This window comes from Gadus morhua, chromosome 20 (assembly GCF_902167405.1).
Source record: "Gadus morhua chromosome 20, gadMor3.0, whole genome shotgun sequence".
Taxonomy (NCBI): domain Eukaryota; kingdom Metazoa; phylum Chordata; class Actinopteri; order Gadiformes; family Gadidae; genus Gadus; species Gadus morhua.
In genome coordinates, this window is record NC_044067.1 from 9959515 (window position 1) to 9985915 (window position 26401).

The 26401-nt window shown below is 43.4% G+C and overlaps 1 protein-coding gene across 1 annotated transcript; it reads right to left on the reverse strand.

Annotated features, from left to right (window-relative positions):
* Window positions 1-296: 296 nt before the first annotated feature.
* LOC115533514 (protein mono-ADP-ribosyltransferase PARP14) lies at window positions 297-19964 on the reverse strand. Its single transcript, XM_030344057.1, has 22 exons — window positions 19774-19964; window positions 19241-19477; window positions 15924-17872; window positions 15704-15761; window positions 15501-15602; window positions 15342-15404; window positions 15018-15185; window positions 14699-14889; window positions 14522-14567; window positions 14204-14308; window positions 12429-12491; window positions 11324-11500; window positions 10826-10998; window positions 10617-10674; window positions 8331-8444; window positions 8027-8089; window positions 7715-7891; window positions 3115-3270; window positions 2278-2859; window positions 1633-1796; window positions 1303-1477; window positions 297-1182 (listed from the first exon to the last, which is right to left on the reverse strand). The coding sequence occupies exons 1-22, from the start codon at window positions 19940-19942 to the stop codon at window positions 887-889; spliced, it is 5286 nt and encodes a 1761-aa protein (XP_030199917.1). The 5' UTR covers window positions 19943-19964; the 3' UTR covers window positions 297-886.
* Between the last annotated feature and the right edge of the window lie 6437 nt (window positions 19965-26401).

The following is a 26401-nucleotide window of genomic DNA, read 5'->3' on the forward strand; positions in this document are numbered from 1 at the left end:
CATAATTATCTTTATATCATGTACTAAACAAATGTAAATTTTCTCTTTTCCAAACGCCACCTCAAGCGTTTTATTAGCCGTTTTCTGTAATTATTTTTTGCTGGAGGAGGGATGGGCAGCTGAAAGGAGTCGTAGTGACACAAATTTTGTTTCGGCATCCGAGAGGGCCTAGTTCACTGCTCCGTTAACTTATCGTGACCAAGTTTTTTTTTTTTTTCCTATAATAGGTCCATGGATTCAATACATTTCAAGAAAGCTATCAGCAGTCAAGATTAAACAAAAGAAGGACCCAAATCTGATTGTTTGAAGTGCCACATGTTGAAAATAAACCAAACCAATTTAGAACATGAAATTATAACATTGAGCATATGAACACACACTTTACTTATTTCTATATAAAGTGATCTGATAGGAACAGGTTTTAAAACGATCTGATTGGCTGGAGTTTTTGAAACTTGGCAGCCCTGCACTGATATAGTGCAAAGATTACGGTCAATTTAGATGTAATTTCAACTATCAATTGGATTATATAAAAGATATATAAAAACTTAAATGACGAAGCAATACCTGAAAAAAATATTAACCCTTGATCGTTTTACCTATCAAAAATCTGCAAAGAGAAGTGCTTGACAATGGTCGATTTGAAGGTAATTTGAGTAATATTTCGTATAAACTAGGTATCTCTGGGCATAGACAAAGACGTCAAATAAAGAACACATACAATTGTTTGAGATAGACACACAAATTATTATTCCCGCGTTATTTTGTAATATAATTAACATGTTACTACACGTATCCTTCTAAAATATATGCGGTTGAGTGCAATTCAATTCAATAAAGAATGTATTTGTTAGCCCTTCAAAGGTACAGAAGGAGTGCAGCTTTGTCAAGACTCCTTGAAGCTGATGAGGTAATCGGGGTATGCCCCTGCATCGCTGAACACCACATAAACGGTGGGTTTCTGGACGTTATTTACTGCACAGTCGTGGAGGCCGCAGAGGGGATTACTGGGGTCCAGGGGGGCTGGCTCCACCATGTTAGGAATCCCCAGGCAGGGCTTCCCCACCAGCACCCGAGCCTGGTACATGTACTTCAGCCCCTGGGCGTCCGGGTAAGAGTATTTGTAGTTGCATGAGAACCAGGAGTGCTTGGCAAAATAGGTTCCGTTACCGTGCTGAGTGCCTGTGTACAAATGCAAAGAAATTTTAACACACATGAAAGACACAGGAAAAAAGATTTAATATGAACTAGAAGTATTAACACTTGTGTGAGTGTGTATGTGTGTGCAGATGCATCTCTAACCATTTTTTCCACAGAAGCTTCTGTTGAAGCCATTACTGTTGACCTTTTGGCAAGTCTCAGCTGTTGTGCCGTGGTAAAGGTCCATCTCATTCATGTTCAGGGGATATTGATTGTCAAGCATCTGTTTATTCACAGCGTATCTCTGCCATTGGTCTTTGTTCTGAATCCTCTGGATCTGTATTATAATTGTTAATTGTTATATTATTAGTCACACAAGAGAAGGTCCATATTAGCACGTAAAAAGCGTAATATATTTCTCCAACTTTCACTTTATTGCATTGCACAACTGTTTTATAATCTACCTATTTATCTGAAATGCTTCCTCCTTACCTTGACCACTGTAAATGTTGCAGAGGTGGCACTATTGGGATTTTTGGATGTTTCCAGGAAATTAGCTTGAACCCGTTTGTACTGTTGGGAGGTTGGAGACAGATCCACTATGTCCAGAGTCTTGTCATCCATCCTGTCCCAATTTGTTGGTGGCTCTATGACAACTAAGAAATGACACAATCAAGAGATTGTTAACGCTTTGCTATCGCTTTAAAAAATAAAATATTATTATTCAATTTCTAGCTCCGGTATACCCTAAATTAATATATAATAGAAATAAACATTTGAAATGTAAGTGAATGTCTATGTGACCGAGCCCAACCTTTTCAGGGGTCAGCTACTTAATGCGGAAAAGTCCTTTGGCTGAGTAGTAAGTAAGCCTAAGTACGTCTCAGCAGATGACAGCAATGCAAACATTGTGTGAGATGAGTCAGAAAAGTAAATTTGGTGAGACTCATTTTCATCCCAGGTCCCCGTCTCCTTGGAGACGAGGACCTAGGTCATAATTAATGCAACCAACCATCAGTGACCAAAGCAAACCACATTGAGTACATAACAAGTTTGTATTCAACAGGAAAATAAAATAAATTTGTTCTGACGCATGCTTTAGCCCCTCATCAAAAAGTGTATTATAAGGGACTGTACCCATTTCAGAACCAGCCTTCAGGGTCCTCTTTATTCTAGCGATGCTTCCATTCCTGTCGGCCCGCTCCATCTTGTCCAGGTTCACAGTGTAGGTCTGGTTCTGCAGGGTGTAGCTGATGCTTGGCACTTTCTTATGCAAGGCGTGCTCAAGATCTAAACTGACAGATGGGTCTAGTTCTGCGCAGACCTCCCAGCGCACCGTCTTCCACAGCCTCTTCTCTTCTTCCTGCCGGGTCGCACGCTCCTTGGCCTTTTGCAGATCCTTCACGATCTCGAGAACCATGGTCAGGACGTCGGCCTCCTTCCCAGACACGGTGGCCTTGTCCGGGGCCGACACACTGACGCACACCTGGAGGCTCTGGCTGAGAGCCACGATGGCCTGTTTCTCTGAGGGGAGGAGGAGGGCCAGGTAGGAGGAGCTGATCTGGTGCATCTTCCACTCTTTCGTCACCAGGTCATCCACAAGTTTTTTGACGTTTGCCAGGTCACTCAAACAGCAGCCAAGAATCTCAACCTTCACTTTGGGGAAGGACACATCCCCGCAGGCACTTGCCAGACATCCCTGGGGGGAACTTATTTTAACTGTAAAGACAATATAGGTATATTTATTACTTTTTTGGTTCTTACTTACCAATTAATGAAATAAATAACAAATATAGGTTATAATGCAAGGGTATGGAATGGTATAAAGTAGAACAACAGACCATTAACATGCGTGATTCAGAGCAAATCTTGGCAAGTTTAATATTAACTGTGTCTAGATTGTAGTGCAAAAAGATCCGGCAGACCCCTTTAACACCACTGTCAATTTTTTAACTGCTTGTGTCACTTTCTTACACTTCATAAAGCTCTTCCGAAAGTCCTGGAACATGTCGGTTTGGAAAATCACAATATGGACATCCTTGATGGACGATGTTCTGGTACTTTCTATGTGTTCTTCTACTGCAGTCACCATTGCATTTCCAACATCCACTGCATGCAGCTTTCCACCCCCTAGGAAAATGTAAGCAATTAGAAATCCTCTTGAAAAGCCATGCATTAAATTGACTGTTCTAGTTACTGTAGATGTGCATGAGTGAGGAAAAGTGTAGACAGCGAACGGTGTTACACCCACTAGCTTTATTAGCCCAGTCAAACCACCACAACCAATGCGCCCAGTATTCTGCACGTCCCTGTGACGTCAGCACGCCGTAGCAGTAACCATAGAGACTGTCAACATAGTCTACATCCCCCTTCTTAAGTTATATGCCAATGAGGCACATGATATAAAAAAGCAGATAATAGAAAATAGCACATAATAGAACATAGCACATAATAGAAAATAGCAGACTTGCATATAATGAAACCCCAAGCATCTAATACAGAACATGTAACATGTATCTGTTGTCCTCCCCAGTGTGCCAGCACATCACAGAGCTGGTCTGTGACAAAGTCCTTGTAGGGAGAGCTGGTCCTCGACGCTCTCCCTGAGCGAGTAAAAATCACAGGCCGCTGTCCCTGTGACAATTCTGGTCCCACACTGTCATGTTGTGGGCTTCATGGATGTGCGATTGCAGCAACAGCAGGTGGGTCCCCTGCCGTGGAGTCAGGAACATAGGTCTCAGGTGTCTGGAGTAGGTGGCGTCTGTTCCTGACATATGTTGCATCTCCAGCCTTGACCTGGTAACTATTTGTTTGTGGTGCTGTTCCTAGCACTGTTGCCAGCCTGTCGTGTCCTTTCTTTGTCTGCATTCTCACTTCCTGCCCAGCTCGCAGTGGAGCCAGTGGCCTAGCCGACATGTCATAGTAGGCCTTTCCTCTCTGTCTAGCCTGTGTCAGGGCCATCTGGACCTGTGTCTCCACTTCGGGTGAGTAAATGGCTTTGGGCATGGGAATGAAAGCCCTGGTGCGCCGAGAGAGAAGGCATTGAGCTGGCGATGGCAACCCGTCCCTGGGCATGTTGCGTAGGCTGAGGAGAGCTGCATCTATGTCCGTTCCATCTCGTGCTCATTTCTCCAGCGGGTGCTTTGCCGAGCACACAGCCCTCTCAGCAAGCCCGTTGGACTGAGGGTACAGTGGACTGCTGGTGACATGACAGAAGTCCCACTTGCGAGCAAATTCCCGGAACTCCCTACATGTGAAGTAAGCAGCATTTTCTGTCATGAGTTGCTGTGGTACTCCGTGAGTAGCAAAGTGGTATTTAAACTTGGCCACCAATGTGGCACGAGATAGACCGGGAGCCGGTCTATCTCGAACCAACCAGAGTAGGAGTAAACAAGCACAAGATGCTCCTTCCCCTCCCACTCAAAATCATCTGCTGCGGTGAGGGACCACGGTAGGTCAGGGATGTCATGCAGTTGAAGGGGCTCCTTAGGCTGGTGTGGCTTGAGAGCATTGCAGGGCGCACACCTGGAAACTTCTCTTTCAATGTCACTGTAGATGGTCGGCCAGAACATTGTCTCTCTGGCCCTGCGCTTCGTGGCCTCGAGACCATGGTGGCCCTGGTGCAGCTGTTGCATGTAGTAACGCTGGAGGGAGTGTGGAATGATGAACCGCCGTCCATGGAGGAGCAAACCACTGTCACTCGTGAGTTCCTCTCTCATGGCGTAGAACGGTCTAAGGTCACGTGGCACCTCCCTAAATGCATCAGGCCAGTCTGCAGCAACGACCTCAGCGAGACGCCGGCAGAGAGGATCAGCCAATGTCTCATGCTTCAGTTCCTCAACCCTGTGTGAGGAGAGGACGTCCATCACCATAACCTCGTACTCCTCCATTTCCTCAGCTTGGTCAGTGGAGGGCAAATGTTCACGGGAGAGAGCATCAGCAACGTAGAGCTCCCTGCCCCTCTTGTAGATGACGTCGAGATTGTAACGCTGCAGGCGGAGCATCATCCCTTGGATGCGCGCAGAGGCTGTGTGAAGTGGCTTTTTTAGTATGGTAATGAGCGGCTGATGGTCAGTCTCGACAGTCACAGCCCGTCCATATATGCAGTGATGGAATTTTGTGCAAGCATAGACAAGGGCCAGGAGCTCTTTCTCAATCTGAGCGTAGCGTGACTCAGTCTCTGTGAGGGCCCTTGAAGCGAAAGCCACCGGTCTGTCATTTTGGAGGCAGACGGCACCAAGTCTATGCTGTTAGGCGTCAGCTGACAGTACAACAGGTTGGTGCACATCAAAGTACCGCAGCACCGGGGGACCTGCGAGAAGTTCTTTGAGTTTTGTGACCGCCGCTGTGTGGAGCTCCAGCCAGCACCAGTCTACATCCTGGCGCAACAGCTCGCGCAGGGGTGCCGTGGCCTCGCTGTAGTCTGGTACAAATTTGGCCAAGTAGTTGGTCATGCCTACGAACCTTTGGAGACCATGCTTGTCCTCCGGCGGGGGAATCAGGCGGACGGCAGCGGTCTTGGCAGGGTCGGGTTTAATACCCTGGTCGGTGAGCAAGTGACCGACATAAGCAACCTCAGTGACCCTGAAACGGCACTTCTCAGGGTTCAGTCTGAGATTTACAGCCCGTATCCTGTCCATGAATTGGCGGAGACGGAGATCATGCTCCTCTCTCGAGCGGCCCAACACCAAGATGTCATCTATCACAATTGCAAACGGCAGTCCTTCGAAAAGCTGCTCCATGCACCTCTGGAAAACCTCACTCCCTGTGGTGATGCCATAGGGCATCCGTAGGAAGGCATACCGGCCCACAGGAGTCTAGAAGGTGGTGAGTTTTGAGGATTCTTTGCTGAGCGGCACCTGCCAGGAACCACACTTTTGAACAGTTTGGCATCAGGCATGTCAGCGATCACCTCTTCCACAGTTTTCAGCGGGTGGTGGGGTCTGAGGAGGGCTTTATTGAGGTTGACGGGGTCGATGCACAGTCTAATGCTCCCATCTCCTTTGCTCGCAGCCACCATGGCTGAAACCCATTCAGTGGGCTCCTGAACCGGTGTGATGACTCCAAGTCGGGTCATTCTATGCAGTTCCGCCACAATCTTGTCCTTCATGGCCAGTGGCACCCGTCTTGGAGCGCATACAGTGGGGTGCACGTGTCATCCAGGTGCATGTGATACACCACTGGCAGCTTGCCAATGGCGCTGATGTTGAATAGGTCCTTGTACTCAGTCAGCCCTGGCGCTTCCGGCTGGACGACGGCATGCACCTCTGGTCCAAAAGTCACATAGCCGAGCCCGACACTGTCTCTGAGACCCAGCAGTGGTTTGACGTTTCTGTCCACAACTTGGAAACGTAGCAAACTGCAACTAAAAATTCATGTCTGCCGCACCAAGAGCCTGGATTATATGACCTCCGTAAACGACAAGATTTGCTCTTTTGTTGAGATTGACGTTGCATTTGGCCCCAGTGTCAATCTTCACAGTCAGTTGTCTGCCAGTGTTGCATGCAGACAGCTCAGCAAACCTTTCATCTTGCTCACGCACATCCTCTGGCTTGTCTATGCTCTCACAGTAAAACATTTCCACAGTCTCACAGTGAAACACATCAGTTGGCTTTTGCAGTGGCTGCGTGTCAAGTTCACTCACGTATGTGTATTTGTCTCTGCGTGCAGCGGAGGGCAGAACCTGCCCTGGCCTGTTGGGGGCAAACGGTTTGCCTGATCTGCAGCATCTAGAGAAGTGGTTCATTCCTCCACACGTGTTGCAGCCCTTGTTGAGCGCTGGACATTTGTCTGGTGCCTGTTGGCCACCGCAGTTTGTGCATGGGTCGAATTGCACTGTGCACACCTCTGCTTCCTTTTTTAGTTCTCTGTTGCCCTTCTCAGATGGTTCGTGTAGCATGCAGATCTCAACGGCCGAATTTAGTGTCAGTTTCTTCTCCTTTAAAAGCTGTGCACGGACAGTGTCACTGTGAATACCACAAACCAAACGATCTCTTATCAGTTCATCATGCAGTGTCCCGAAGTCACATTCCTTGGCCATGACCTTCAACGTGGAAACATATGACTGGATTGACTCGTGCCGTTTCTGGTCAGTCATGTTGAATGCATGTCTGTCCATAATTACGTTCTTTACTGGCAGGGATAATTCCTCAAATTTCTTTACCAGCACGGCAGGGTCCTCGCAATCCTCGTCGGCCGCAAAATCAAACGTGTCGAGTTTATCCAATTCCTCCGGACCGGCGAGGTTGAGAAACGTGTAGGCTTGCACTTCCGTACTAGCCGTCGCTAGCCCGGCGTTGCTATAGACATGCCATTCCCGCTTGAACTTCTCCCAGTTGTGAGCGTTATCCTCATTAAAGACGAGCGGGTCGATCCGGCGGAGTCCTTGTGCCAACAACTCGGTCCACAACATAGTCTGATTCTGATTATACCGCATTGTATTAGTATCTTTAATCATCATCGAACTTCTGATATGTCACTAAATGACGAATGGAATTGTCGATTTATGAAACACACTTTTTCATTGCAGAGATTAATTTGTGAGATCAGGAATACCGGCAATATGTCGGCCTACCTGTGCTAAGTGCTGGAAAGGAAACCGACTGGATTTGATGGTCCTCGCACATTTTGAAGACCTTCAGCATGGAGCTGATGATGTCTTTCTCCTTGGTCTGGCCCACCATGTGAATGATGTATTTTACCTTAAGGTTGCCAGGTTTGGTGATGACCACACCATCACCAGGTTGATTCCCTTTAAATCAGAGTGGAAACACAATTGCATATCCAAAAGAAATTAAAAGCTCTATATTGAAAATAAGTCCCTTTAAAAGCTACAACAATTTAACCAAATTATAAATAAATATCATTTATATTTAAAGTCGCGTACCTATATTGGTGCATTCGTCAACCACTGCTTTTCCAGCTGCGTTGAGAATAGCTCCTGACACACCTGTAAAGGAAAGGTAAATCCTAATTTCCGTACTTCCTTTGATGTCCTGGGGTATAGAATTGCTAACTTGTTATTGTTGATCTGATGAATGACTGATTAATTTAAACAATTTTCTTTTAGTACATTTGAAAATAATAGCATCATAGCCTTCAGATGCTAAATTCGGCTAACCTAAAGCTTAATTAATTTGGTAAGATACAATGTATATTTTGGCCAACATTTCTGCCATTGAATTGTTTACCTGATTTGAGATTCAGGCTAGTGTTGGTACTACTGACGATAGCATCCGTTTTTTCCTCTGTTATGTCTCCACACAACAGTTTCACTTTCACCGGCCCGATTTCAGCAGTGGTTGCTACAAGTGATGGAAAGACCATCAGTCAGCAGAAGTAAAAAAATTTGTAACCATGCAAATATATGGAGTCAGTTTCCTGCCATAATTCAAACCTGAAAAAAAAAGTTTCAAAGGCTTGTAAGTCTGGGTTTGAAAACTCAACACCTTGTAAAAAAAGGTTTTGCAACACTGAAAAAAGAGATTATAACCTGAAAAAAAATAAAAAATAAAATTCAAACATCTGTAAACATGATCTTGTGTTCGATTTTATCTTCTTCATCATTTTCACCAACACATTTTCAAAGTTCAAACAATTTCACCAGCGCATTTGCAGAGTTTCAAATCTGGCACTGTACTAACAGTGTATTTCATTGTTGCCCGGTTTTGAAACCTTGTAAATGGGATTCTGCAAACAGGTGTTCATACATTGAGAAATACGTTTTGAAAGGTTGAATATTTAGTTTTAAAAACTTGTAAAGGTGTACGTTTACGACATTGCAACGTATTTTTTCAGAACTGGCTTTTCAGCACTGACTTTTCAGAGATTTGACCACACAGGCGCAAGCTTTGAGTCACGTGAATATTGGCAGTGTTCTGACGCCACTCGTTTTGAAACTCCTGACAGTCGAATCTGAAAAAGAAAAAAACGTTCCTGGGGGCGGGACCATTTAGCTCTAAACCTATTGGTTGCTCTCGGCTGACGTACATTCCAATCACATGTGCCGTTCAACGGGCTGTGCGTGATTGACAGTGCTCTGCCGATGACACGAATAACAAGCAACTTTCGCGGTTGATTTTGATTTCCATTTTCTGGAACCATGGCTGTTTCCCAAAGTGAAGGCTGCAGCCTTGCTAGGACGCGTCCTTGCTAGTCGCGTCCTATGGAGATGAGACTCTTTGTAGGGTGTTCGAATTCTCAGTGGTCCACTATATAGTGGACTTAAAATAGGGTACATACGATGTTCCCTACATGTTACTCCCGTATACCACAATGCAATGCGGTTGTATTTTTCCAGGGGAGAAGAAGAAGCTGAATAACCGCGAAAACGAATGCATTTAATGATGGAGTCTCCGGCTTGTGTTTAGAAATGTCAACAATTTATTTGGGATTTAACATTCAAAATTAATTTAAAAAAACTTGAACAAGGAAATGTAACATTCAACATCAATACAACCTCCAGCCCGGTTTGTTTAGATGATGTCGGCGCATCACGTCACACAAATACCAGGCGCATTTACTGACGCAAATGACGTTTAGAAATGTTAGGCGTAGTGTCCGAATTCTCGTTCCCTATTCCCTATATAGTGCACTATATCATGTACACTATATAGGGAATAGGGAACGATTTCGAACACAGCTTCTGGTTCCAGAAAATGGAAATCAAAATCAACCGCGAAAGTCGCTTGTTATTCGTGTCATCGGCAGAGCACTGTCAATCACGCACAGCCCGTTGAACGGCACATGTGATTGGAATGTACGTCAGCCGAGAGCAACCAATAGGTTTAGAGCTAAATGGTCCCGCCCCCAGGAACATTTTTTTCTTTTTCAGATTCGACTGTCAGGAGTTTCAAAACGAGTGGCGTCAGATCACTGCCAATATTCACGTGACTCAAAGCTTGCGCCTGTGTGGTCAAATCTCTGAAAAGTCAGTGCTGAAAAGCCAGTTTTGAAAAAATACGTTGCAATGTCGTAAACGTACACCTTTACAAGTTTTTAAAACTAAATATTCAACCTTTCAAAACGTATTTCTCAATGTATGAACACCTGTTTGCAGAATCCCATTTACAAGGTTTCAAAACCGGGCAACAATGAAATACACTGTTAGAACAGTGCCAGATTTGAAACTCTGCAAATGCGCTGGTGAAATTGTTTGAACTTTGAAAATGTGTTAGTGAAAATGATGAAGAAGATAAAATAGAACACAAGATCATGTTTACAGATGTTTGAATTTTATTTTTATTTTTTTTCAGGTTATAATCTCTTTTTTCAGTGTTGCAAAACCTTTTTTACAAGGTGTTGAGTTTTCAAACCCAGACTTACAAGCCTTTGAAACTTTTTTTTCCAGGTTTGAATTATGGCAGGAAACTGACTCCATACAAATACTGCATATGTGGTTACTATAACATGCATGTTTGAATTTGTGATTTCAAATGTTGTATTTAACAACAAAAAGTATAGTAATCCTGTCTGACCTGAGCTATCTCCCTCACAGGAAGAGGCATTACTGCTGTCGTCATCATCAGCCGTATCCTTAGCAATAAACAAGGTTGGATAATAAGTAGTATTATTACAAAAAAAATCATAATAATGCTGATGACAATGAACAACTTTCATTATTCTGATCTTCCCTGTACACAAAGGCTGCTCATGGTATTGAAAATAGAATCTGCAATTAACATACTTGTGTCATCCTTGTCCAGGAACGGAGGACCTGCTGGCCCTCTTGCATCGCCTGGACCTGGTCAACCACTAGGAAGATCTGCTTCAGAGCACTGAATTCATGCTTCGATAAATGGGCTTTAATGCCTAACAGCAGGGCAGTAACAGATTCTGGGAACATCATTCCACCACCGCCTAACAACAAAAGAAGCCAAGCTTGTTTACTATTTTACTTTACTTCAATTAGATTAGGGCTAGGTTCAAATTCTCAGAATAAAATTCTTAAAAAATAAATCGTATTTTAATTGTTTTTTGACTGACCTTTTTGGACACAGATATTTTTTTATAATGTACCAGGTTTGAGGGTCCCTTGTACAATTTACAGTATAGCTTAGCGAATATCAATATTGAACACAATGAAATTTAATTGGAAATCTATTAAAGGATCTATTTGGGACATCGGTGGCGATACCCAGCCTGAAACTAGCATCAAGCCATGAAGATCCGTTGTAGGCATTACCAGTTCCAATGGCAGGAAATGACACGGAGGTGATCCATCTACTCTCGCAGTGCTTCAGCACATTCTTCACACGCTCAACAGCCTGCTCAATATTTCTCGGGCCTACTATGTGGATGATGAAGTCACACTGCAGGCTTCCTCCGCTGGTCAATCTTGCATCATTGCCGCTCAGTGGTCCTTGGGCCAGAAAAAGTTAGTAGGTAACAATCAATAGGACAATTGGAGAGTGCAGTAACTTTTATTCATGCTCCTAACATAAGTACATATCAAAACTAGACATGTCGCAGTATATGCATTTTCGGAAAAACTTGTATGCGCAATATTCCGTGGGCATGCTGACATGGTAATGCCACCGAATGAGCGAGCATGCCGAGTTTCAAGTTCCTGGTTTGCATTGAAGCTGACTGGTTATTGATCGAACAATGTGGCATCTTTTTTTGGGGGGGGTTACCAGTTTTGATGCCCCCTTTCGCCGAAGCGTTATGTAACCGACATTAAAATGATACAATAAGAATTAATTATTAATTAAAAAGCATAAATAAGTGAAATGGTTAAAACTATCTGTTTCAATAAATTAAGAGAAATTAAAATGTGTTTACATCAATACAGTCATTCAAACGGGAATAATTAAAATCGACATGCCCCTTTAAGAAACTCTCTGCTGCGCGAGTGTAGGTCGACCAGAGTTCACAAAGAGCGATAAAAGATTGCAGAGAAGACGAGAGACGAGAGACACTGAAAAAATAAACGGAGATATAAGCAGATGAAACAAAGCTAAAGAAGCATGAAAAACTATCTATCTGGTCGGGGATCTGTGAGGATTTATAACTTAAATCCACAGCGGTTTGACCCTAAAACGAATTTGTGTCGAACTTGTGCTGGATATTGGAACTGTCATTTTGTGATTAAAAAGCCTTAAACAAAAGGTTGCGTAGCTAATTTGGTTTGAGATGTGTTAAAGGTTAAATGTGAATGCACTCTATGTTAGTAGAAGATAGTTCTAGAGTTTTTTTTTCATGCAAAAGACGGGGTGGTGAAAAAAGAACGGCGTAGAATTTCTTTATTTCCATTTTTATGTGTATGCTAAAAAGGGGCAGATACTTACGAATTTTGGCACACTCATCTTCAACTGCAGACCCAGCAGCGTATAAAATGGCCCCAGACACACCTTGTTAAGCACATTATAATCACTTTTAGTTCACTCAGAATTTTGGTTTAAAGGTCCCATGACATGAAAATCTCACTTTATGAGTTTTTCTAACATAAATATGAGTTCCCCTAGCCCCCAATGGCTAACACTTGCGTTTGGTGTAAAACGAGCACTAGCTGTTCTGCTCGCCTTTGAAAAAACGGAGGCTCAAGTACGCTGATTTGGAATGTCTGTATTTATGACGTCACCAAGGATCTCAGCTCCTCCCCTTACTCTGCCTGGCCCGCCCAGAGACGTTGGCCCGCCAATGAGACTCGACCGTGCGAGCGCCACGTGTGTGTGTGTGTGTGTGTGTGTGTGTGTGTGTGTGTGTGTGTGTGTGTGTGTGTGTGTGTGTGTGTGTGTGTGTGAATACACACACTGTAACGCAAGTGTTTCTTGTCGGTTCTTTGACGTGTCTTGTATTTCCACAACAAGACTGTTGTGGGGGTTATCTGAGCCATGGTTGAGAAGGAATTGGGGGAAAGGAACTTTGGCTTTGACTCGCTGAAGTACATGAACTGCGACATGCCGCCGGTTGCCGCGTGGCACCATTGCCCGGCAGCGGGCAGCCGGCAGCAGGCAGCGCCCGGTTCAGTCGACTTCAGGTTGATGTGAAAGTGGAAGAACCAGAGACGTCGCAGAACCCAACAAAGTCGTTTGTGATTCATAATATCGTCTGGAGGCGCACACAGCTTTTGGCCGTGATAATATTTATTAAATGATATAGATTTCTATGTATTATATGATATTATTTAGATATAGAGCTCCAGGACTGTAACGCAAGTGTTGTACACTTCCTTGTTATTTGGATAACCGTTCTGCTTTTGGTGTTATGGCGCATAACACGTCGGACTCTCGTCTCTGGTATTTCTACAACGAGACTCGTATTGGGGGTTATCTCAGCCAAGGTTGAGAATGAATTGGGGGTAAGGAACTTTGGCTTTGACTCCCTCAAGAACATGAACCACGACATGGAGGAGAAAGGGATTGTTGGCGGCGAATGTCTCCCGCTTGAGACCCGCTGAGGGACCACCGCCGGAGGCGGAGGTGCCTAAGCGCTGCCCGGCAACGATCCCTTTCTCCTCCTTGTCGCGGTTCAGTCTACTTCACATTGATGAGGACGTTGAAGAACCAGGAACGTCGGAGAACCCAACGTGGTCGTTTGAGCTTCATAATATCGGCTCACACAGCTTTTGGCCGTGATAATATATATTATATGATATAGATATCTATGTAGGCTATATGATAATATTTAGATATAGAGCTCCAGGACTCCCGTGTGTTCTAGAATATTTCCAGAACATGGCTAAAGGCTGTGTGCGCCTCGCCATTGCGATACATCCACTGTAAACAGAGCGCATGGTACCGTGGCTGCAAGCTGCTCAGGGCCACACCCCCACCCTCCTCCTTGACCCGCCTCGCTCCTCCTCATTTGCATTATAGCTACAGACACCAAAACAGCGCATTTGGGGGAAGCTCAATGTGCAACTGGCTCGGAGTGGCTGTAACTCTGCACCACGGCTGAATTTCGGGAACGTCTTTGAATACTGTGTTAGTTGCCCACTAATACCTATATTAAAGAATACATAAAATAGCATGTCATGGGACCTGTAAGAGTTTTCATTAATGGGAAGACACAATTCAGTTCTCACACCACACAATAAAAATAATATTGAACTTGTGCAAACCATTTTTTAAGTTAACATCCTCGTTTGTACTGTTGACAATGGCTTCCACGGTTTCTGCAGTTATATTTCCTTTCTTCAGTTCAATCAAGGCATCCTTAATCTTAACTAGAGTCGAATACAAAAGATAGAAAAAAGTGAGAGATATTAGCGTCACACTTGACCAATACGATGCAAACCAACAATATTACATGTAATTGTGCACATCTATGGGTATAGCTTAATTTCTACTTACAATATGTAAAATGATATTTAATTCCTATTCATTCATAAATTCTAATTAATTTATAATACATGGGCATTAAAAGAAGAAAAAAAAACCTTGATTCGGAGGTAGGTCATGTGTGATTACTGGAACAGCAGTTATCTATCAAAACAATAATATACAGAAAATACCTTAATTAAAACTAAGGACTATCGAATCAATTACGAAGGACAAAGGAATCAATGAACTACCAAAATGGCTAAATTACTTAAGCCATCTTAAATTTGTCTTACTTGTGTGCCGGCCCTGAGGTTTTTACCATTACTCGGCTTGTTGAAATACTTTTTGATGCCGTCATAATTCCTGTCTTCAAAGGCCAGTATAAAGATTGTTTTAAGGCTGGAGAAGGGAGTGCATAATAAATGCACTTTCACACCCTGTAGCATCGCCTTGGCAAAATCTTCAGGGAGACAGCCATCGATACCTATAAAAGATATTCATGACGTTCAACACCCTCCAAAAGGAACTATACAGTGGTTGCTTTTGAAGGGTGGATATGTGGATGCTGTTGTGGAACGGAGGAAGATGCTTCACATAAACATTTTATTTTACCTATGCCAATGGTAGGAATGGACACGGTGGCAGCTTGCTTGCTTTCACACAGCTGAAGGACTTTCAGTATAACTGCACTGATCTTTACAGGTCCAGGAATATGAGCGATATGTTTACAGTTCAGATTTCCACCACCCGTTAGCACAACATTGCCAAAAGTCTGTGGACCTATGAATATCCAGATGTTGAGAAAGGTTATGTTGAATTTATGTTGGCAAATATCAGACGCATGTGTTTAAAAATGTTGTTCTATGATCTTGTTTGTAGAGACGATAAATCTTCATAATGTATAGAGCTCAATGTCGAATTAGAAATGGACCTTACCGTGTTTCTTGCATTCTTCCACAACAGATTGTCCAGCTACAATAAGGATGTCCCCAGACACACCTGTGACGCATAGCATGAAAGATGAAATCTAAACTGCATCTGACTAGGCTGAAGGAACTTTTAAATATTGATAAGAAAAGAACAGTGAAGAACTACCAGTGTTCAGATCTAGATTCTGGTTGCTTGAATTCACGATGACATCTACGTTCTCCTTAGTGATGTCTGCCTTCTTCAAGATCACAGAGACTCTTCCAATCACTGGCATGATACAAATTAAATATTTATTAATGTAGATACAAATCCATTACCTATTGTGTTGGACATTTGTAGAGATGGAAGGGCTACAGTTTGAGCGGCACCTGTTGAGGTAGTATTGAGTGCTGTTTGGGTTTTTGTGGGATCTGTTGGATGGTAACCCTGTATCACAAGGTAAGGAAAGCTGAGTGTTAAAAATAACATTTCAATGCATGCATTTTCATAATGAACATTGGACTTTTCCAAATTTGCTTCAGCAATTTGTGAAAATATAGCTTGTGCCAAAATTATAATAATTTAAATATTTTAAAATGAACCACCTACCAAGCTTTCGAGGGCAGATTTAAATCCTTCAACTGTTTTGGGATCAGACTCAGTCAGATGAATGGTGGTCATTGCTCCACAACCCAAACTAATGAAGCTACTTATCCCCTTCATTATTGCTTCACAGCTGTCTTTTACTGGAAACCCAAAAGTTCCACATCCTAGTGCTGGCATTCCAACTGAGATGCAACTATTGTTGGCACCCTTTAAAAGGCTATGGAAGACTGCTGCCACAAGGTTTGTAGATTTCAGATCTGAATATTCTTTTCCCCAAACTGGGATTGCTGCACATATGAGCTTTTTGGATTTCAGAGTGCCCGCGTTGGTCATGATCACATCTCCGGCCAGAAGACTCTGCTTCGCCTTCTCAAGTGCGTCAACATCCTTTTTAATCTCAGGTCCTCCATTTTGTAGGAATTGCTGTGCAACAGGATTGTTGAAAGACATGTTGACCAGTGGACAAATCAAAACGTCAGAAGACTCTTTGGCAATATTACCCTGAGAAAGTGTCAATGTCACACCGCCCTTGAGATCATAGCTGAACTGCTGAGTGATATTTTGTTCTGATAGTTTGAGATTACAGCCCAAGGCTTTTGCCTGCATTATGAGCATCAATTTATTATTTCTCAGGATCTTTGCCTCACCAGCTTTTGAGTACATGCAATTTCTAGTTTCTACTGTTCTTATGTGCCTATTCACCACATTTATGGCTTCTTTGATTTGATCACTTGTAGCTGTGACTTTGAGACATGGAGATTGTGGAGATCGGCAGGGTAAAATGGTGACCCCCAGGGCTTTGAGCTGAGGATCCGCTGAGAATTTCATGAAAGACTCAACAAATTCAACCTCCTGCCACGTTTTCAGAGGGACGTCTTCTGTCACTACTTTCTTGTTCTCAAGAAATCCCTTAACCTGGGCAATGACATCATCGACCACAGAACGGAATCCAAAAAGGTCAATTTTGTCTCCTGAAAATTTGATGAGAACATTTTGAGAGTTCTGGGTAGATTCAAGTTCCTTTTTTAGGTCTGCATGAAAGGTTTTCCATTGCTCACCAAAGGTTTCCTTATTGTATTCTCCGGAAATATAGAGAGATTCTTGCTTGATGACCTCCTTGAGTTTATTTTCAGCTCTGTCAATGTCACCCTTCTTAGCGAGAACTGTGACCGACTGGTTGCTACAGATCACCACGGCCACAATGTTGTCCTGAGTAAAGTGATCATTTTGGAACTTCTGTAAGTCAAGGGGCTGCAAAAACCTTGTAAGGTTATAGGAAGAATCAAGCTTTTTGAAAGTCAACATATCTTGGATTTTTAGGATCAGGGTTTGTGCTGTTTGCACCTTTTCGCTGAACGCCTTGAGATCTATGGTGCTTTTCACTACTTGGAGCTCGTCTCTCGCCTTTTCCATCTTGCTCATGATCTTTTTCACAAAAGTCTCCAAATCCAACCGTCTCCTGACAACCACTAACTCTGAGGTGCAGATTTTAAAAGAGATGAGGGCGGTAGCCACATTGACTTCCGGACAACTACCCTTAACTGCCTGCCAGACCTCAGCCTCCATTGGAATGTGCTCCACAATGTACCTCTCCAAGATGGTCTGAACCTCTCTTCGAGCATTAGTCTCCCAGGAGGGGCCATGCCGGAGCAGGCCCAATAAATACTTGTTCATTGACATCTTCAGCTCCAATTGTGGGTGATTGGAGATAATGTTGAAGGAAACCATTGCATGGACCTTTTGAAGTCCAGATGTAAGCTCTTCTCTGAATATCTCAGTGTGACTGATAAAACTCAGGAGTTCGGGTAGGACTAAAATGGCTGTATCAGTTGAGAACTTTGACCGTTGGTGTGTATTTTCTTTCAGAACCCACTGGAGGTCAGGGTAGAAGAGTTGTGCAACAAGCTCTTTTTCCATCAGAGTGTGTTTGCGTTCAGCCACTATCTGAGCAACTATGGAAAAGGAGAGAATCACAAATTATAAAAATAAAAGACCAAAAATTATAACCATCATGGTCATCCTCAACTATAATGATGCAAAAAATGTGCATGCACATTTCATTTTTTACTGTATTTGAAAATGTAGAAATGTCAGTGATATAAGACAGTATTTGCACTGTATTGTAATGATAACCACATTAGCCATACATGAATATCTTTGTTCATCATAATGACCAGCAATGCAAGCGTTGTAAAGTTTTAAGTTTGTTCTCTTTGGCGAAGCCTTTTAGCCTTTGATCCAGAAAAATCTCACAAGCTCATGTTTTAATTTTTTCTGCGCAGTGCAAAACTGACAGACCAATCACAACCGTTTATCTAACGTGAGGCAGGATTAATACAATGAAGGCCATAGAGGCCGTTCAACAATAGAGATTGCTGCTGCTGATGTAGAACTGTCTGTCCATTCCAGTATTTTTTCTGCGCCTGTTAGTGACGCCCTTTGGATGGCAAAACTGGACAGAGAGTTCCTAGACTAATTGCAGTTGGCAATTTGTCTGGCAATGCCACAATCCCTTTGGCTGTCATTATTCCCCAGGGATACAAACTCACCAATAACAACCAGTTTGTAACACTAATCAGGGGCCACTCACACTAGGGCTGCGGCCCCGTGCCCGAGCTCATTTGCATACTAAAGTCTAGAACGTTTGGCTAGTGTGACCACGCCATCCGTATTCCAGCACGGAACAGCCCTTTGGCCACGGCACACTTGGGAGAGGTGTGCCGTGGCCAAATTACAGATGCTAGGATGAAATGCGGATACGCAACGTGAGCTGGATGACATAGTCCTTGCGCGACCCTTCTTTGTCTATAGGTCCATGCCCTTCTTCCCCACAACAATCATTATAAACAATGGCGGCAAGCGGTTCACGAGTGGGTTTACGTTGGTGCGATAGTGAAGTCGAGTGTTGAAATTTGGGCCGACGACAGCATTCAGTCGCAGCTGGACACCACGCTTGGTGATGACGTATTTATCGTATTACGACGTAATGACGTATGGATGAAGGATCAATCATGCCCAGGCCACGGCCTTTGGTAGCAGTGTGACCACGGGCCAGCGGGGGGAGCTGGGATGGGGGGAATCGTGCTGAAGTTTCCTGCAGCACGGAACAGGCAAACTTGCCTAGTGTGAGTGCGCCCTCAGACTTTAAATCAAGGACTTTTATTAGTCGGCCAAAGGCTCATTCCCCATTGTTACCTCATTCAGCGATGGAAAGGGACTTAACAGACATTTATTAACAGGAAAATATTCACTTTAACTATTATTAATCAACCAATCGATTAAACAATGTAGCAGAACATAACTGTCAAATTTGACCTTACCCTTCCAGTCTTCAAAGGTAATTACAATGCTTTTGTTTTGGTTCACATGGACAAAGGACTTAATTATGTCCCCTCCACTTTTCCTCTGGTTGGAGAAATACAGTGTAAGGAATCCTTCAGGAATTTGACTCATGTCTCCTTGTACAATAACAGATGTGGTCAGTTCCAAAGGACAAGCCTCAATCCTTTTTTTGTTAAACCTCTTGGTTAAAGTTGTCTGCATGAATTGGTTACCATCTGCAGGCACACACATTCTTAGGTTAAATACATACAAAGAAGTTGTGATAATTGTTACTAGATATACACATATTGGTAAAGACACAAGAAATGTTATAGGAAATTGTATATACATGTTTTACATCAAATCCATGTTGCAGGGGGGTGTATAGCCAGAATGCTTAATTGACGTTTCCTGGTAGTCCAAAACTGCCAGTGCGCATAAGAGGTCAATTGAAATCCATATGGACACATTTCCTCCAAATATTCCTAAATCTTTGAGCAATTTGGGTCACTTTGTATCAACTTGTACCCACCTATGTCCTCTTCAAATGTGACCACGATGCTGTCCCCACTCACAGCCTCCCAGCTGTGCTCCGCCCCGTGGCTGCAGCTGTGGATGTACATGGAGATGGTGTCGGAGGGGCAGCAGTCGTCAAAGCCGCTGAGGACATACCGTCGTCTGTCCAACAAGTCTTCCTCCATTCAAATTAGTTGAGTTGATATTTTAAGCTATTCTGCAGAGAGTAAATACATATATTTTGCATGATTAACAATTTGGGTATTTAGCAGATGCTTTTATCCAAAGCGACTAACAATGAGTCGTCAGAAGAAAGATATATATATATATATATATATATATATATATATATATATATATATATATATAGGTATCTATCTATCTATATCTCGCTCATGGTACAGTAAGGATGTCCATAGAAACAAGTGCCAAACAATTACAATTGCTAGGTAAACCCATTTCCTGTATACAACAAAGATAGCTAGGATAAGATGTTACATGATGAGAAGTACTATTTTTAAGTGACAGGATGTACAACAAACAATAGGACTGTGCTTGGACCAAGAGCTGAGCTCTTTCCCTTTTGAGGAAGAGCCGGATCCTGCGGATGTTGTAGAGAACAAATCTGCAGGATCAGGCCACCACGTTGATTTGGTGCAGCATGGCTGATTGCCCAGTACCACACGAAGGTTCCACACTGTTGTTGATGATACCACAATGTCCTTGACAGTGAACAATAAGTCCATGTGGAGGTAATAAGTCCTTACCTGGCAAAAGGAGCTCAGTTTTGAGGTTAAGCTCATCCAATTGCTTATGTCTGCTAGGGCTGGGCGATTAATCAAATTTTGATCTTGATTCCACATTAAACGATCACAAAACTAAAATAATCGAGTTTTTTTTTTTTTATCAAAGGTTTTATAGAAAGTGTTTAAAGGGTAACTTCACCCATTTCACATAAGCTTTGTATTTTTAGAACCCCCCGCATATTTTTGAATGGTCTAGCATCATTCCCTTATTTTCTGGAGAGACTGGAGAGATCCGTATCGATCTCCAACACTTCCTGTTTTCAATGACGCAATATGACGATTTTTGCGTACAAGAAAATAGGAAGTGTAAGAGGGGATGATTCTTGTAAGACTACAACCACTAGTGGGCACTAGTGGGTCCCAACCCCTAGAGGGGGGTGGGACCCACTGACGCTACAGACCTATTAGAGCAGTGCCAGTGGGTGGGACTTCACCAGCAGAAACTAACATCCACAGCGTCTGAAGCTAAGATAACAGAGGCTGTTGATAAAACTGAAGTACATTGGCGAAGGGTACTGGATCTGACATAGAAGATGGCTCCATGCAAAAGTTCACCATTTCGAAAGAAATACAAACGAGGACTACCGTATTTTCCGCATAATAAGGCACACCGGATTATAAGGCGCACCTTTAATGAATGGCCTATTTTAGAACTGTTTTCATAGGGCGCACCGGATTATAAGGCTCATAGAATAGAAGATACTGCAGTCAAACGTTTGACTGGGGTTGCGTTATGCATCGACTAGACCGAGCTGTGCTAAAGGGAATGTCAACAAAACAGTCAGATAAAGTCAAACTTTATTAAGCGTTCTGACAACTCCGGTCACTCCCATGGTAACGATGTTCAAACGTTAATGTGCATATTAACAATATCTCATCAATATCTGATCAATATCAATATCTCTTAACAATAAGCTCACTTTTCAGTTCATTCCCCGTCTACGAATCCCTCGAATTCTTGTGTGTCCGAATTGAACAGTTGGGCGAGTACGGCATCCAACATGCCCGGATCCCTCTCGTCATTATCCGAGTCAGTGTCGCTGCTGTTGCCTGGCAGTTCAGTGATTATTCCTGCCTTCGTGAAAGCTTGGACCACAGTTGAGACTGTTATATCAGCCAAGGCATCCACGATCCATTGGCAGATAGTGGCGTAAATCACCTGGCGCTGTCTCCCCGTCATGGTGACTGTGTGACGTGATGTTCGCCTTCTTGGCCCCGTCCACACGAAGCTGATTTTTTGGGTGAAACTGTATAATGCTACGGCCACACCAAACGCGTGTAACGTGCCTAACTTGACGCTTGATCATTGTGTGTCACAAAAAATGGTTCAACGCGCCAACGCGCCTGTGGCTGTGCTGGATTTAGGAGTCCGAGGTAGGAAACCCAAACGCCGCCGTGTTTGGGTGCATGATAGAGTTTAGATCGGGTTAGATTAAATAATCTCGGATATAAATAACAATAATCGGGATAAATAACTTCACATGGTGTGTCTGGTGTGTTTCCAGCATTCGTAGTGTTGATCAGCAGATAGTCCGCCAAGACGTTGAGGTTGCTTAGCAACCAGAGACGCTGTCCATGCAAGTGAATGGAGCGTTCCCTCTTCGTCATAACTATCAAACCAAACATCCTTCACATTCAACGAGCGAACATGATGAAAGTAAAATGCACATTTCTCGCTAAAAATGTTTACATAAACGCATTTAATGGCGTAACTATGTTACTATTTCCACCCAGAATAAAGAAAGATGTCGGCCGTATGCTTCTGTGCAAGCGTCACTACTCTCTGCCAGTGACGTCGGGTCAAGCTCCACGCTGATTTGTTCCATTAGTAGATGGAACAAGGAGGGGTCCGATAGGCGGAGATGATCAGCGGGAGTGGCCGCCAGCGAAGCTGTGCATGGTGGGAGTTGTTGTCTTCAATCCACAAGCGCCAAAAAGTCCCTTTCTGCCTTTTCTCGGTCAAGACGGCACCAAATTAGAATTTTATTTTATTATTAGACTACATATAGGACCCAATTTCAATACATATTCATGCCTCCACCGGTGAAATGCTCCTTTAACAGCTTTATACATATCTGTACATTATTTTAGATTTGACCATTTTCTTTTTGACCATTTTGTGTATTTTTTTAAGCCGAAATTTCCAAGTTCTCAGTTACAAAATGTTTTTTGGGAGAGACATGCTGAATAAATACATCGTGTTTTCAAACTCAAAAAGAATCGTTTGAATAATCGTGATTTCAATGTTGACCAAAATAATCGTGATTTCAATATTGACCAAAATAATCGTGATTATGAGTTTTTCCATAATCAAGCATCGCTAATGTCGGCCAGACATTCTGAGATGCATATTTCAATCAGGTTGAAGCTATCAGAGGAATAGTTGAGTGTCATCAGCTTAGCAATGATAGTATATAGGGAGAACAGAAGGTGTCCTAGTAGTAAGCCTTGAGGGAAACCGATGTCAAAAGTGTAGGGTTTTGACAAGGTGCCATTTTATGTGACCTGATTGGTGCGATTCAGCGCATCAGGCCAGCGAGGAGGATCTAGTGGTTCAGTGTCGAACGCCGCGGACAGGTCAAGGAAAAAGAGAACAGAATAGAGCGACGAGGCTCTGTTGGCACGGAGCGCCTCGGTCACCAAGGGGGGTGCCATGTCAGTGGAGCTTGCAGTCTTGAAGTATGACTTATGGGGGGGGGGTCATCTTTATTATTATTATTATTATTTTTTTAAATAGGACAGGAAATGTTCCAGAGTTTTAGAAAGGAATTTAAGAAGAAATACCAGTCTGTAGGTCCGGAATGCCAGCAGGGTCGAGGGGCAGTTTCTTAAGGAGCATCTTGATTGTAGCACACTTGAAGGACGCTGGAATAAGGCTGAACTGAGAGGAGTTGATGAGGAATGGCAGAATGTCGTTTGCGAGGGCCCAGAGTGTCTGAGGCTTCCTCTGTCAGACACAGGAAGCAGGGTGACAGAGAGCCGAGGTACCAAAGAGGATCTTGTGTATATCAGGTCAAATTGGTTCCCAGCCCCGCTGGTGGGAGGAAGAGGGGAAAGTGTTAGGACGAAGGAAGTGAAAAAGTCTGTTATGTCAGGTGAGTGCAACTTCTGGTAGGATGTTGAAGTCACCCAGGACATGAGTGGTTTGCCATCTTCAGGAAAGCAGCTGTGGAGGGCATCCATCTCATCGAAGAAGTCACGGAGGGGACCTAGTGGATGATAGATCACCGCAATGTAGAGCTTGATAGAAAGGGTGAAGGGGACTGCGTGGACTGGCAGTGTCCTTTGTGGGGATCCAAGTTGCTGTAAGGGCCAGGAAGTGGAGAGTCAGGAGGGAGGTGAAGGCTGGGATTAGGTCTGCCTTCTTGACAGCTCCAGAGTCCCCCCGCCCCATCCCTTCAATGTCAGTGTAGGTAGAGATCGTTGGGTAGCGCAGGTTGGGTGGGTTGCAGCACCCAGAGGGTCCTAGGTAGCGTCTTCTCCGGTGAAATATCCTGACGATGATGGAGGTAAGGCATATAGCTACGATTGGGTGGGTGGAGAAGTAGTTGCTGGTCTTCCTCGAGGGACTGCTGCAGAGAGACTCCCTATGTCTTTCTTCGACTGGTTCTTTGTTTGGCTGACACTATGAATAACCGTAAGAATGCCCTTGTTTTGGCTATATCGCATGTCTCTAACAATTGGCGTTGCAGCTCATTTAGCTCTACCATTGGAGACATCACCCTTGCCAGTAAGGGGTTAATTCTACAGTGTGACACATCTTTCCATGTATGGACCTTACCTGTTGATTCCCCAGAAATCCCCAGGGATTCCCCTGGATAAAGAAACCACGGAGGCGCAACGCAAGCGCGCACAACAGAGACTCATACTGCCTTTGTTCCAAATCCCCCTTCAAACGCGCAATTTACAATTGTAAAATAAAAGGCAATAATATTACCTTCATGCATTCATGCACTTCTCATTGGAAGCTTTCCCTGTATCTTACAAAGTGCTCACACCCAGCTCAGGCAGGTTCGGATCCGCCCTACATTCTAGTTTATTGTCAACCCCTGGTTACCGCAACTGGCTGATTGCCAACTATCTAAGAACAGAGTTAGAATTAGCTCTTCAAACTAAATGCTAAACACACGATTTTAATTTAGTTTCTATACTCACCAGCAGCAAGATAACATGCAGCTCCTTCTTCAAAACAAAAATGTAACCAACTCACCAGCTTCCTGGTTCTTCTTTATAAGCGGCCGTAACTCCGTAACTACTACAATTATGTAAAATGTCAACCTGTAAACGAAACTGGCAGATTGCCCACATACTAACAACAGAGAGGTAGAATCAGCTCTACCAACTTAAATGCTAAAAACACGAGTTTGAGTTTGTTTCTATACTCACCAGCAGCAAGATAATATGCGGCGCCTTTTTTTTCAATACAAAAAGGTAACTTACTTACAAGCTTCCGGTTCTTCTTTAGGCAGCCTTAGCTCCGCCCTACAATCAAGTCTATTGTCCACACCTGGTGATGTTGTGGATATAAATCCACAATCTAATGCTAACAAAATACGAGAGGTCGAGAAGGATTAGGTTTGAAAGATTAAGGCTTTATTACAACTTGCATAGAGTAACAACCAAACCTGAGTTTGTTGTGAAGAACTCCTGAACAGTCATCAGGGATCGCGTTATATCCCCATTGTGTGGCTTCCCCCAACATGCCCTTGGCCAATCACAACGCTCTATACTACAGGCTTTGAAATTGGACACCCCTTGTGTCTCCCACTGCCGTTCTCCATTTACTTATGGTTTGTTTGAGATGCCTCGTACACCACCTGCGCCTGTTGCTTTTGTTACGTAATTACCTGACTTGTAAGACTTGGGGCCCTATCTTGCATCCGGCGCAATTTACTTTCTACACTGACGCATGTATTGTTGCTAGTTTGCAACTGGCGCAGAGCGTTTTTTTCCATCCACCATCACGTGTCGGTAAATTAGGTAATGATCTTGCGCCCCAAGGGGCGGTTCGGCGAAAGGAGGAGGCGTGTACTGGCGCAAACGTTCCCTGGTGCTATTTTGCCGTTTCAGAAATCAATTGCGCCACAAACCAGGAAATACCTGGTTTAAAGTCATTGGCGTGTTGTTCAGATGGTATTTTAAGGGCGCATGCATAATGTTGCTTGTGCACCTCGTGTATACACTTTGCTTCTCTCATCTACATAGCCACACATTCTTGGTAAATTATTTGTGAAAGAACAGCTGATACAGCGGTAATAAGTTGTACTTTTAAATCAATGCATCTGCAAACTCCGTACAGCAGACACATATTTTCTTGACACAGACATTGTGTAGGTCTACAAGCCCATAACTTTGGGCTATTTGATTGTGAGAAAACATTGTTTTACCGCGACTGAGTGTTAAAAAGAATGAATGAATGCGTGAGCGAGTGTGTGCATCCAACTGTTTAAACACACGCAAACTAAACACGTAACGCATAATACAGTCCATGGCAATGTATATTAACAGGGGGCCACATGCATATTAGGAAGACAAGTCGATAACGATAATGCATACAATAATGGTAAGAAACTATGTTTGTTAATGTATTGCTTAGATCATTAAATAGAACCACAGTTACCGCATATCATCTGTGGGTTCAGTTTTCTTTGCCGAAATGTATTTGAGGCCTCGGAAGTTGAAGTGGAAGAAAGCGCTATTCCATGTGTGAATTAGGTCATATTATTTGGCCATAAACTGAGCCATTTGACGTTTGAAATTCATGTGGTCATGCATCTGTCTCAACGGAGACTGCAAACGCGCTGTCAAAATATCAACTTGTCAGATTCAAATGCGCTC